Source organism: Asparagus officinalis, chromosome 5 (assembly GCF_001876935.1).
Source record: "Asparagus officinalis chromosome 5, Aspof.V1, whole genome shotgun sequence".
In the NCBI taxonomy this organism is placed as follows: Eukaryota; Viridiplantae; Streptophyta; class Magnoliopsida; order Asparagales; family Asparagaceae; genus Asparagus; species Asparagus officinalis.
In genome coordinates, this window is record NC_033798.1 from 118792962 (window position 1) to 118805687 (window position 12726).

The 12726-nt window shown below is 40.7% G+C and overlaps 1 protein-coding gene across 1 annotated transcript in view; it reads left to right on the plus strand.

Moving 5' to 3' along the window:
• Positions 1–12183, plus strand: part of LOC109840917 (fumarylacetoacetase-like) — a 12377-nt gene extending 194 nt beyond the window's left edge. Inside the window, 14 exon segments of the mRNA XM_020409746.1 lie at positions 1–92; positions 8002–8080; positions 8254–8312; positions 8390–8514; positions 8760–8834; positions 8982–9057; positions 9291–9390; positions 9494–9553; positions 9692–9762; positions 9916–9978; positions 10112–10176; positions 10838–10934; positions 11082–11210; positions 11842–12183. The exon segment at positions 1–92 is cut by the window's left edge and continues 26 nt beyond it. Of these exon segments, the coding sequence (XP_020265335.1) occupies positions 1–92; positions 8002–8080; positions 8254–8312; positions 8390–8514; positions 8760–8834; positions 8982–9057; positions 9291–9390; positions 9494–9553; positions 9692–9762; positions 9916–9978; positions 10112–10176; positions 10838–10934; positions 11082–11210; positions 11842–11904 (1154 nt within the window). The 3' untranslated portion in view covers positions 11905–12183.

Consider the following 12726-nt stretch of genomic DNA (forward strand, 5'->3'; position numbering starts at 1 on the left):
CGATCGGAGACTTCGTCCTCGATCTCTCCGCCATCGCTGCCGCTGGTCTCTTCGACGGTCCCATCCTCAAGAACTCTCAATGCTTCTTCCAGGTTTAATTTTTTTTCCCTTTTCCCCTGTATTTTACAGCGCTGTTCCACTTTCCGATAGGTTTCAAAGATAAAATGGCCGCGGATTTGTGAAAATTTGCAGCATATTTTGTTGCCAAATACTGATTTGTTGGTTGCTTAGGGGTTTGGGAAAGCTTGCAAGCCGAAGAATAGCCAAAGAATTTAGAGGGACAAATTTCCAAAACAGTCCCATTTACAAAAATATTCTTAAGAAACGACCCATTTTAAAAATAATTGTTAAAATCGAGCTGAAACCAGGTCGGCTAAAAAAAAAAAAGAAACTTCATGGGAAGCAGTCATTTAACTAAATTGCTAAAATTTAGTAGTTCAAATAAACTTCACGGGACTTCAACTAAACTGCTGCTAAAGTTTAGATGTTCAAATAAACTTCACGGGACTTCAACACCGGTGAAGGTTGTTAAAGTGCCCAAACTCCAAGCGGAGTTTTAGTCAAAATTTTTAGATAATCGCTCTCTAGAAAATTAAGTTCTTTCCTGAAGAGAAAATAACAAAACAGGAGAAAAACAGCAGGAAAATAATTTTGGTCACCCAGCGGTTGACCGCGAGACAAGCGCGGTCGACCGAAAACATGCACGGAGGCTGGGTGTGCATCTGGGCTTGGCGCGATCGACCGCCCAAATCCCTGTAGGAATTTAAGTTTCTGTCGAGGGGTTTCGGTCGATCGCTGTGGTCGACCGCGTGTCGCGATCGACCGCGAGAGCTGCTGGGCTTTAGGCTTTGTTTCCTGTTCGCTTTGGGACTGGGTTTTGATATCAAAACACGTTTTCTTTAGGGTTTTTATCAGAGATTAAGGAGTCTTTTGAGCAGTGTGTGAGGGAGATATTGTGAGCAAGGTTAGAGCTTTGGTTGAGGGTTAGATTGAGTGATCTTGTGTGAGTGTGTGAGGGAGATATTGTGAGCAAGGTTAGAGCTTTGGTTGAGGGTTAGATTGAGTGATCTTGTGTGATTGTAACCCTTTGTACTCTGGTTGAGGGTTAGATTGAGTGATCTTGTGTGATTGTAACCCTTTGTACTCTCCTTGATTTAGTGGAATCTCCCCACCCTCTCCCCGTGGACGTAGGCAAGTTGCCGAACCACGTATATCTCCGTGTTTGTGATTTGATTTGTCATATTTGATTTGGATTGCACTTGCGTGGTTCTCTTCTTCCCGACTCTTTGTGTGCATGCTTTCGCATAGGCGCGCGACAAGTGGTATCAGAGCTCAGTTTTCAGATTGGATTAGGTGGAGGAAAATTTAGTTTGAAGCTTGGTTTTTGGAGTTCTAGGCTTCGGTGGAGTTAGGGTTTGAAGTTACCGTGGAAGATTTCGCTTTCCTCTTGTGGTTAGGAGTTCTATTTAGAATCCAATCTAGGGTTCAAGTGGGTAAATTCTAAATTCTATAAAGTTTGAATTTTTCCTTATAATTTGGAGTTTGTGATTATGGGTAAAGAAGTTAGTGAAAGCAGCAAGATGACGAGTACAGTTCAAGTTGGGTTTCAGAATACTAAGATTACTGTAGTGAAATATGACGATAAAATCAATTTTGGGTTGTGGATGAGCGATGTACAGGACGCGCTCAATACTCAAAATTTGAAGGAGACCATCATGGTCGATGTGAGGCCACCTAAATATGAAGAGGTGATATAAAAAAAGATGAATAGAAATGTTTGTGGGGTGATCAGGTCCTATTTAGAACAGGAGTTAAAATATGATGTGATTGGGGTGACGTCTGCGATGAAGATGTGGGAAATTCTCAATAATAAGTATCTTACGAAGAGTGTTGAGAACATGTTGTATTTGCTGCGTAGGTTATTCAGATTCTAGATGTCCCGAGGTACCTCGCTTGCGGCTCATGTGAACAACTACACTAAGTTGTTATCGAACTTGGCGAATATGGATGAGAATATCACAGATGAGTACAAGGCTATTATTCTTTTGGGTTCCTTACCGGATGAGGAGTATGATACCTTCGTGTTTACTTTGCTGAATGAGAGATCTTCTATCACTTATAGTGAAGTAACTAACGCATTGACGAACTACGATTTGAGGAGGAAGGATAAGGAGACTTCCCACACTAATACTTCAGGAGAGATATTGTCGACGAGAGGTAGAAGTTCATATCCGAAAGGTGGTAATAGAGGAAGATCAAAGTCAAGAGGTTGTTACCAGCTAGCTAAGAACCAGTGTGCTTTCTGCAAGGTACAAGGACATTGGAAGAGAGATTGCCCAAAGGTCAAGGAGAAGGAGAATATCAGGAAAAAGGGCCCGAAGGTCAATGATGTGAATGTTGCGAAAGACGATGATTCCGATGATTCGAGCTTTTCTCTTTTGATTACTCCGGAGGTGAACCATTTGGATGCATCGGATTGGATGTTTGATTCTGGCGCTACTTATCATGTGATCATAGGCGAGATTGGTTTGCATCGTTTGAGAGACTCGATGGGGGTGTTGTTATCATGGGAAATGATCAATCCTGTGATATTTGTGGGATAGGGTACCGTACGGATTCGGATGCACGACGGAATAGTCCGCGAATTGAAGGAGGTGAGATTCGTTCCTCAGCTGAAGAAGAATCTTATCTCAGTTAGAGCTTTGGAGACGAAGGGATTCAAGGTGACATTTAAGGACGCTGTAGCAAAGGTTACTAAGGGATCTTTAGTGGTGATGAAGAAAGTCCACAGTCAAAACTTGTATTATCTGAAGGGGAGCACCGATATTGGTCAGGTTGCTTCGATTATTTCAGAGGCGGACATGAGTAGGCTTTGACATTACAGGTTAGGGCATATAAGAGAGAAATCACTATAGGCTTTATACAAGCAGGGGCTATTAAAGGGAGCCAAGAGTAGAAAAATAGATTTTTGTGAGCACTGTGTTCTTGGTAAGAAGATAAAGGTGAAGTTCGGGACGGTCATTCATAGGACGAGGGGCATCCTGGATTATGTGCACACAGATGTTTGGGATCCCACCAAGACGGCATCACTTGGTGATCGGTATTGGTTCGTCACGTTTGTTGATGACTATTCTAGGCGTTGTTGGGTGTACACCATGACGAAGAAAAGTGAAGTCCTAGATATATTTGTGGAGTGAAAGAAGAGATTGGAACTGCAGATTAGGAGAAAGACCAAGACGTTACGATCCGACAACGGCGGTGAATATTCTTCAGACTCCTTTCAGCAGCTATGTTGAGACGAGGGCATAGAGAGACACTTCACAGTTAGTCATACACCGCAGCAGAATGGGGTGTCAGAGAGGTTAAATCGGTCTTTACTGGAGAAGATTCGATGTTTATTAGCGCATAGTGATTTGGAAAAGATCTTTTGGGCTGAGGTACTTTCATATGCGAGCCACCTCATTAATAGGCTGCCTTCATCTGCGATTGAGGGGAAGACCCCTATGGAGATGTGGTCTGGTCGGAAGAGACAGCACATGACTATGACCAGCTCAATGTATTTGGTTGTCTTGCATATTATCATGTTAGAACTGATAAGTTGGAACCTCGAGCTAGGAATGTCATATTTGTAGGATTCAAACGTGGTGTCAAGGGATATAAGCTTTGTGATCCAGTTGATAAGAAGATTATGCTGAGTAGAGACGTCACATCGATGAGGCTTCTATCTTGAAGCTTCCCAGCTCTCATCAGGTGGAGAGCGACCCGACAGAGGAGATATCGCAGGTGGTGGAGATCGATGCAGCTTCACAGTGTCCAGATGGCGCAGTATCCATTACAGTGTCGATTGAGGTGACGCCAGGCGAGCTCGACGATGATACGAAGGATACGGGTACTCATGTGCAGGATCAGGGACCGACGGTTCAGGTTTAAGATTCTATTGCGGTTCAGAGACAGGGGAGAGACATACGGGTGCCAGCACGGTATGTCGACACAGTTGCGTATGCACTTTCGGTGGAGAGTATCGATGAGTTGATATCTACTACTTTCAGAGAGGCCGAACAGAGTTCGGAGGCTGATTCGTGACAGGTAGCTATGCAGGAGGAGATGGAGTCTCTTCCTAAGAACGATACATGGGAGCTTGTTGAGCTTCCAAAGAGACGAAAGACGATTGGTTGCAAGTGTGTATACACGAAGAAGGAGGGTATTAGAGGCACTCCAATGAGGTTTAAGGCTAGGTTGGTTGCGAAGGGCTATGCACAGGAGGAAGGTATTGATTACAATGGGGGTTTTCTTTCCGGTGATAAAACATTCTTCGATTCGGATTTTGCTAGCTTTGGTGGCACAGTATGGTTTGAAGTTAGATCAGTTGGATATGAAGACGGTATTTCTTCATGGTGATCTTGATGAAGAAATATATATGACTTAGCCATTGGGATTCCGAGCTACAGGAAAAGATAAATTAGTTTGTAGGTTAAAGAAATCGCTATATGGTTTGAAACAGTCTCCTTGACAGTGGATAGGCGATTTGATGGTTTTATGCTTGGTCATTCGTACACTCGGAGTCAGTTTGATCCTTGCGTGTATTTTCGCAAGTTGAGAGGAGGTGCGTATATTTATTTGTTGCTTTATGTCGATGACATGTTGATTGTCTCTACTTCCAGGTCGGTTATAGATGAGTTGAAAGTTCAGCTTTCAAATGAATTTGAGATGAAGGACTTAGGCGAGGCGAAGTGCATTTTAGGAATGGAGATCGGCAGAGACAAGAAGAATGGTAAAATTTATTTGACACGGATGGCTTATTTGAAGAAGGTTCTACAGCGATTCCATGTTAGCATGGATACGAAATCAGTTGGTGTACCTTTGGGAGCCCATTTGAAGCTTTCAGCTGGTCTTTCACCGAAGTCAGTTGAAGATCGTGAGTTGATGTCGAAGACTCCATATGCGAGCGCAGTTGGGAGCTTGATGTACGCGGTGGTATGTACGAGACCGGATTTGTCATAGGCGGTGAGCATGGTTTCAAGATACATGCATGATCCAGGAGTGGGTCATTGGGGTGCCGTGAGATGGATTTTGAGGTACATTCGAGGTACGCTCAATGTTGGTTTGGTTTATGAGCGGGACACTATTTTGAGGTACATTCGAGGTACGCTCAATGTTGGTTTGGTTTATGAGCGGGACACTACAGGTGGGCAACTATGCATTGGCTATTCGAGGTACGCTCAATGTTGGTTTGGTTTATGAGCGGGACACTACAGGTGGGCAACTATGCATTGGCTATATGGATTCTGATTATGCCGGTGATTTGGATAAGCGCCGGTCTATGACGGGGTATGTGTTCACTTTGACCCGTGCGTCGGTGTGTTGGAGATGCACCTTACAGTCGACGGTGACTTTATCTACGATGGAGGCAGAGTATATGGCGATCACAGAGGCTGTGAAGGAGGCTATTTGGCTTCGAGGATTTTTAGCGGAACTTGGTATATCACAATGATCCGTCACCATTCATTGTGATAGCATGAGTGCTATCTATTTGGCGAAGAATCAGATTTTTCATGCGAGGACGAAGCACATTGACGTTCGTTATCACTTCGTTCGAGACGTTCTTGAAGATGGCGATGTGGAGATTGTGAAGGTCCACACGAAGAATAATCCGACGGATATGCTCACTAAGATGGTTCCGAGCAACAAGTTTGATCACTGCAGAAACTTATTGCATATTCGTGATTGTTGAGACCGTTGGCGGCCATTTGGATGAACTATGGACGGCTTGATCCTTTGGGAGAGGGGGTACGTAGGCAACCATGTTGGTGCAATCGTGTTTGGAGAGACGACACATTGGTGCTCTTTGTTTGGTGTCGGCTCAGTTTTAGAAAAACTTCACCGATGTGGAGAATTGAAGAGAAAACAACAAAACAGGAGAAAAACTTGTTGCATATTCGTGATTGTTGAGGCCGTTGGCGACCATTTGGATGAACTACGGGCAGCTTGGTGTACGTAGGCAACCATGTTGGTGCAATCGTGTTTGGAGAGACGATACATTAGTGCTCTTTGTTTGGTGTCGGATCAGTTTTAGAAAAACTTCACCGAGGTGGAGAATTGAAGAGAAACAGCAGGAAAACAATTTTGGTCACCCAGCGGTAGACCGCAAGACTGACGCGGTCGATCGGAAACATGCACGGAGGCTGGGTGTGCATCTGGGCTTGGCGCGGTCGACCGCCCAAACCCCTGTAGGAATTTAAGTTTCTGTCGAGAGGTTTCGGTCGACCGCTGTGGTCGACCGTGTGTCGCGGTCGACTGCCGCGGTCGGTCGCGAGAGCTGCTAGGCTTTGGGCTTTGTTTCCTGTTCGTTTTGGGATTGGGTTTTGATATATAATCAAAATACGTTTTCTTTAGGGTTTTTATCAGAGATTAAGGAGTCTTTTGAGCAGTGTGTAAGGGAGATATTGGGAGCAAGGTTAGAGCTTTGGTTGAGGGTTAGATTGAGTGATCTTGTGTGATTGTAACCCTTTGTACTCTGGAGCAAGGTTAGAGCTTTGGTTGAGGGTTAGATTGAGTGATCTTGTGTGATTGTAACCCTTTGTACTCTCCTTGATTTAGTGGTTGAGGGTTAGATTGAGTGATCTTGTGTGATTGTAACCCTTTGTACTCTCCTTGATTTAGTGGAATCTTCTCATCCTCTTCCCGTGGACATAGGCAAGTTGTCGAACCACATATATCTCTGTGTTTGTGATTTGATTTGTCATATTTGGTTTGGATTGCACTTGTGTGGTTCTCTTCTTCCTGACTCTGTGTGCACACTTCCGCATAGACGCGCGACATTTCCAACTACCCAAGCGAGTATGCCGATGAACTATCCAAGTGAGCTTAGATTTTTTTTAATTCCACATCCACAAATTTAAAGTTCATGATCATCTTCTATTTTACATGAAAATATGAAGCTGTGGAGATTGTATGTAGTCCCTACAGATCAAAGGATTTATTAGGATTCAGAGACGAAGATGGAATAAGTTCTTTCCCTTCTTTTTTGCTTTTTTCTTTTTTTTCCTACACAACAACGACCCAAAATACCAGCAAATCCCCAACACCCATCTCACAAAACCCCTCAAAGAACCCAACTTTCCTGCAAAAATCGCCAAAAGAAAAACCCATCAAGGAAACGAGAGATCACTGACCTGACCTGTGAGCAGGAGAAAGACCCTAACAAGCCTCAATTTGGGAAATAGGAGAGCTTTTCTAGCCATCAAAATGGGAGCAGAGAGAAGGCATTCAAGTGTGGGGCTTGGTTTTTATTTTTAGAGAGAGAAGTTAGAGAGAGAGGGAGTACAATTGCATTGAACTGCAGGCTTAATTTTCCAGACTTTAACAAACTTCACAGGACTTTTAAGTCCCGTGAAGTTTGTTTGAACTATAAAACTTCACGGGACTTGAAGTCCTGTGAAGTTTAACAGCTTAGTTAAATGTCTGCTAAACTTCACGGGACTTCGACTTGAAGTCCCGTGAAGTTTCATAGTTTTTTTCGTCAGAACCGACCTAGTTTCAGCCCGACGGCTGACGGCTGAAACTAGGTCGGTTTTGACGATTATTTTCAAAATGGGTCGTTTTTGAGATTTTTTTTTTGTAAATGGGACTGTTTTGAAAATTTGTCCAATTTAGAGGGGTTAATTTCACATAACCCCCTGAACTGTGGATGTTTGTGAAATTAACCCATTGTAGAGAATTGATTTGATAGTGTTTTTTTTCACCAAGCAATTGGTAGTAAAAGAGTAAAAATACACGATTACACACATTGTGGACTGTTTCCTAATTAAAAATTAGTAGTTTCTTCAAGAAAAATGGGGAAAGCTTTTGTAGCAGATTGAAACTCAACCTAGATAATGCTCAAACTGAGAAACCCTAAAAGGTATTCCGCTAGAATTGTAAAGATATGTCTCTTACTGCATGCCAATTGTATTTATGTGCACTGTTAATTCGTTAATTGAGTGAGATGCATTGCACATCCAGACTTCTCTTAACTTGTTCGTGGGGATGGGACGTCCTGCTTGGAAGGAGGCACGAGCTACCATCCAGAAGCTTCTTTCAGGTTCCGTGTGTTCTCCAATTAATTTTCACTTCGCATAGTTTACTCTTTTATTAACTGAGCTATTACTTCAATGAGCCTTAGGTTAAACTTAGACGTCGTTGTGATTTTCCCTCGATAAATATTTGATTGTTAAATTAAGCTAATTTTAACAAAGTAGACTAATCTTCTCGCAGCTGATGAGCCAACTTTACGTGACAACGCTAGTTTAAGGGAGAAAGCCCTTCGTCCAATGGTCAGCTATTTCTCCTGCTGATTTCAGTTAATAAACCTGAAATTTGTTCCATATTAATATGATTATTGCCCCAACAGAGCGAAGTTCAAATGCTTCTGCCTGTTGTAATAGGGGATTATACCGATTTCTATGCTTCCATGTACCACAGCAAGAATGCCGGGACCATTTTCCGGGGACCAGCGGATGCAATTCCACGGAACTGGTATTTCTTGTCATGTTTCTGGGGCCATTCATTTACATCTGTATTACATAGTTTGGATTGCGGTCTTTGTTGGATGCTTTCTTTTGCAACTTTCCTCTCCTTTCTTGTTTCGGTAACATTATATATGTTTCCACTACAAGGCCTGCATACGTGATGTCTGGTTGTATGTCTTGCGAGCTTTATGCTTATCACGCAGTCTTATTTCACGGCATGTTTGTGAAACTAATTCTGATTTAATTTTCTAGGTTTCACCTTCCTATTGGTTATCATGGACGGGCATCGTCTGTAGTTATCTCTGGAACAGATATTATTCGTCCAAAGTTAGTATATTGTTCTGTTCAGATCCGACATTTTACAGCTCCTCATTCTCAAGCATCCCCGTTTAGATTGAGCTATGTGGTAGTTCATTGACGTGTGTCGTATTTCCTTTAATTAACACATGACCTCTTTCTCTTTGTTTTTTTCAGAGGCCAAGGTCGTCCAATAGGAAATTCTCCACCATATTTTGGGCCCACACAGAAGATGGATTTTGAGCTTGAGATGGTTAGCCTTTAACGAGCAGTTAGAATTTTATTCTTCTGAATTATTACCTTATAGATGAAAATGCATTGAAGTTAAGCTCTTCACTCCATGTTTTGCATACATTATTCTCCACTGAATCCTGTAACTTGCTTCCCCCCCCACCCCCCACCCCCCTCTCCATTATAAAGTTTTTCTGCCTGCTAAATCTTTTTGTATCCTGGTGGTCTTCTTTTTAATGGTTATATTGCTTACAGGCTGCTATAGTTGGTCCAGGAAATGAATTAGGCAAACCTGTGGATGTTAACCGGGCAGCTGATCATATTTTTGGTCTTGTTCTGATGAATGACTGGAGTGGTAGTCTGAAGTTCATTTCTTTTATGTTTCATTTGTCCTTTTCACATACAGTCTATATTTGTGTATTTTTTTTTCTTTTGACTAACTAGCAGTATTTTGACAGCTAGGGATATCCAAGCATGGGAATATGTGCCACTCGGTCCTTTCCTTGGAAAAAGCTTTGGTAAGGATCATCAATTCTTTCAAAACGAGGAAGAACGTCTATTTTTATATAGCAGCTGTGCTTTGGGGGCAATGGATCATTATTGAATTTTTATTTCCAAGCATGAGAACTTTGTATTTCAAACTTGAATTTTCTTAGGTACTACCGTATCTCCTTGGATTGTGACTCTTGATGCTCTTGAACCTTTCACTTGTGATGCTCTGAAACAGGTGTTATATAATACTTTATGCTTCAGTTTCAAAATTTTATAGATTTGTTTTCGTCATATACATTTTCTTATTCTCTTTCTTAGGTTGATATTTTAAGCAGATTTTTCTTTTGTTTTAATATTAGGGTTTTGACAAACATGTTATCTTCTGCAGGATCCTCATCCCTTGCCATATCTAGCGGAAAATAAGCATATGAACTATGACATTCACCTGGAGGTACATTTTATCTTCCATTTTCTTTTTCCTTTTTAAGTGACAGTTTTTGGATACTATTGTCGAGGTAACATTTCCTTATTTAGTTCAGTTCCAATGCTACTCCATATATTGATCTCCTACCTTCTTTTACAAGGTTTGCATCAAACCCGCAGGGGAGCAACAGCCATCTGTCGTCACAAAGAGTAACCTCAATCATCTGTAAGTATCTGCAGTGCTTTTGCAGGGACTGCAGGCTACTATTTTGTCTTGTACATGTCTTGATTATATGTTGTTTTTATCCTAGTACTTTTATATTAAGAGAAAATTTGATCGCAATAGCATCATGTCCAAAAAGAACAAAGCTTGAGAGTTGGTTAAGCATTTGTTTGATGGCATAACATAATCAGTATTGGATATTTTAGCACTCTTCATCCCTGTTACTTTAGCAGATGTGTTAAACTTAACTGTTGCATATGTAAAACCAATTATTTCATCTTTTTTTTAGATCTATGTTAATTATGCAAATTCTATTGTCATAGCCCTGTTTTAAGATCATAATTATTCTGCTCAATCAATTATTTTAATATCAAGTTATGTGAGTTATAGGGCTTTGTCATTAAGAATTTGTCATTTTTAATATTATTCTGCTCAGTCAATTATTTTAATATTATCTAATGTATTTCTTTTAAGAGTGTACTGGTTAGATTTCCGTCCTTTCTTGTTTTTTATTTCCTTTTTTTATTTGTTTGACCTTGATGGAATAGGGACTAACTTGCGACTTTGCGACATAGTTTATCTTTTTTTAAGTAAGCAAACCTTCTGCAATAGGCAATATAATCTCTTGCTATTACCGATTTAATGTTTACGTCATGATGAGCAGATATTGGACGATAACTCAACAGCTAGCACACCACACTGTCAATGGATGCAACTTGAGGCCTGGTGATCTGCTGGGAACTGGGACCATCAGTGGACCTGTGCGTAAAAGACACTTGATTTCTGATATAAAATAGAAATTGCCTCTCCTTTTTGAGTTTTTTAGTCCTATGATAACCTGCTACCAAAAGCAACTCTACTTTTTCTCTCCCTCTCTTTGTGACGTTTATGCAAAAATATTTTTACAGGATCCAGAATCACTTGGATGCTTGCTAGAGCTTACGTTGAATGGTCAAAAGCCGCTTACGTTAACTAACGGTTCAGAGCGTAAATTCTTAGAAGATGGCGATGAAGTCATTATGACTGCATGTTGCAAGGTAATAATCAACTAATGTACTCACCCCCTTGATATATTTTGTGACTATGACTGCATGTCGCAAGGTAATAATCAACTAATGTACTCACCCCCTTGATATATTTTGTGACTATGACTGCATGTTGCAAGGTAATAATCAACTAATGTACTCTCCCCCTTGATATATTTTGCGACTATGTACTTCATCATATTTTCTTTTGAGCAGTTTGGGAACTTAATGTGGGATTTCGCCAGTTGATATGACTCGTACTGGAGTAGCCGTAATTATTTTCTTTTCTGAAAGAAACCATCACCCTTTTTCTTTAGAGACCTCACCCATTAACAACTCCCTTTTTGCCAATTTATGCGATTCCCTTGTTTTATGTTTGTGGTTTCCCTTCAATTTTAGGGCATAATTATCTTGCATAATTTAACTTCAGCTTGTGAATGCATTCTTATGATTGACCCCACTCTACTTTTATCCGCATGATTTTGTTACTGAGGTAGTGTGCTACCATCAGCATGTCCTGAACTCCTGATGTATTTATTTTTGTAACATGGCAATAGCAACACTTCATTTATTTATTTATTTATTTTTTTTTTGTTTCTTTCTCTCTGGCTTCTATATATCTGACTTCCTGTTAAATTTGCAGGGGGAAGGCTACAATGTAGGCTTTGGAACATGCACTGGGAAAATCCTACCAGCCATTCCGTAGGATAATCAATATAAGATTCTAGTCTCATATAACCTCTCAACTTGCATGATCATTGGAAGTTTGTTGTATCAAAAGACAATAAATGGAACATATATAAAGTTTCTGCTTTGAGTCGGTTTGGACGAGAGGTGATTGGGACGATGACGTGGTAATGAAGTTGTAATAGGTTAGCCTCTTAGCCACCTTGATATGTATTTGATCCTTTTGAAGAGAATAAAGTGAAGGTTTCAGGTGATTGTAATGCTCCTAGTTTCTCAATGGTTTTCCAAGTTTCAAATATTTTCTTGTTATGGCAACGACATTGATTGCATTTCCCAGGTTTGGACACATAAACGCAGGAAAACATCAGTCCTCTGATGATTGATGGATGACCACGAACTATTGAACAAAATAACACAAATTCTCCAATTTATTATTGACATTTTGACTGTCTTGTAGTATTATTGCCTTGTAACCAAGTAATTTGGGCTTCATTGTGACGGACATGCTTCAGGATGCAAATACTCAACGACGTGTTAAAATTACATGGAATAATTTGTCCATGTGGAAAGTGCCTACAAACAGTGATAAGATAAACACCAAGTGCAGGATTCATGTACATGGAATTCATAGTCTATTTAGGACTCATAAATAGACTAACCATTAATACATTTGCAGTCAAAATTTTCCTAAAAAGAACAGATTAGAATGGAAAAGTATTCCCAACATCTTCCATTAAAACTCTTAAAAATATGTTCTAGTTGCGTGAGTTAACTGTGAGTTTAGAAAAAACCATAAAGCCGCTGAGTCCTGATCCAATGCAATGCGAGTTGATGCTTCTTC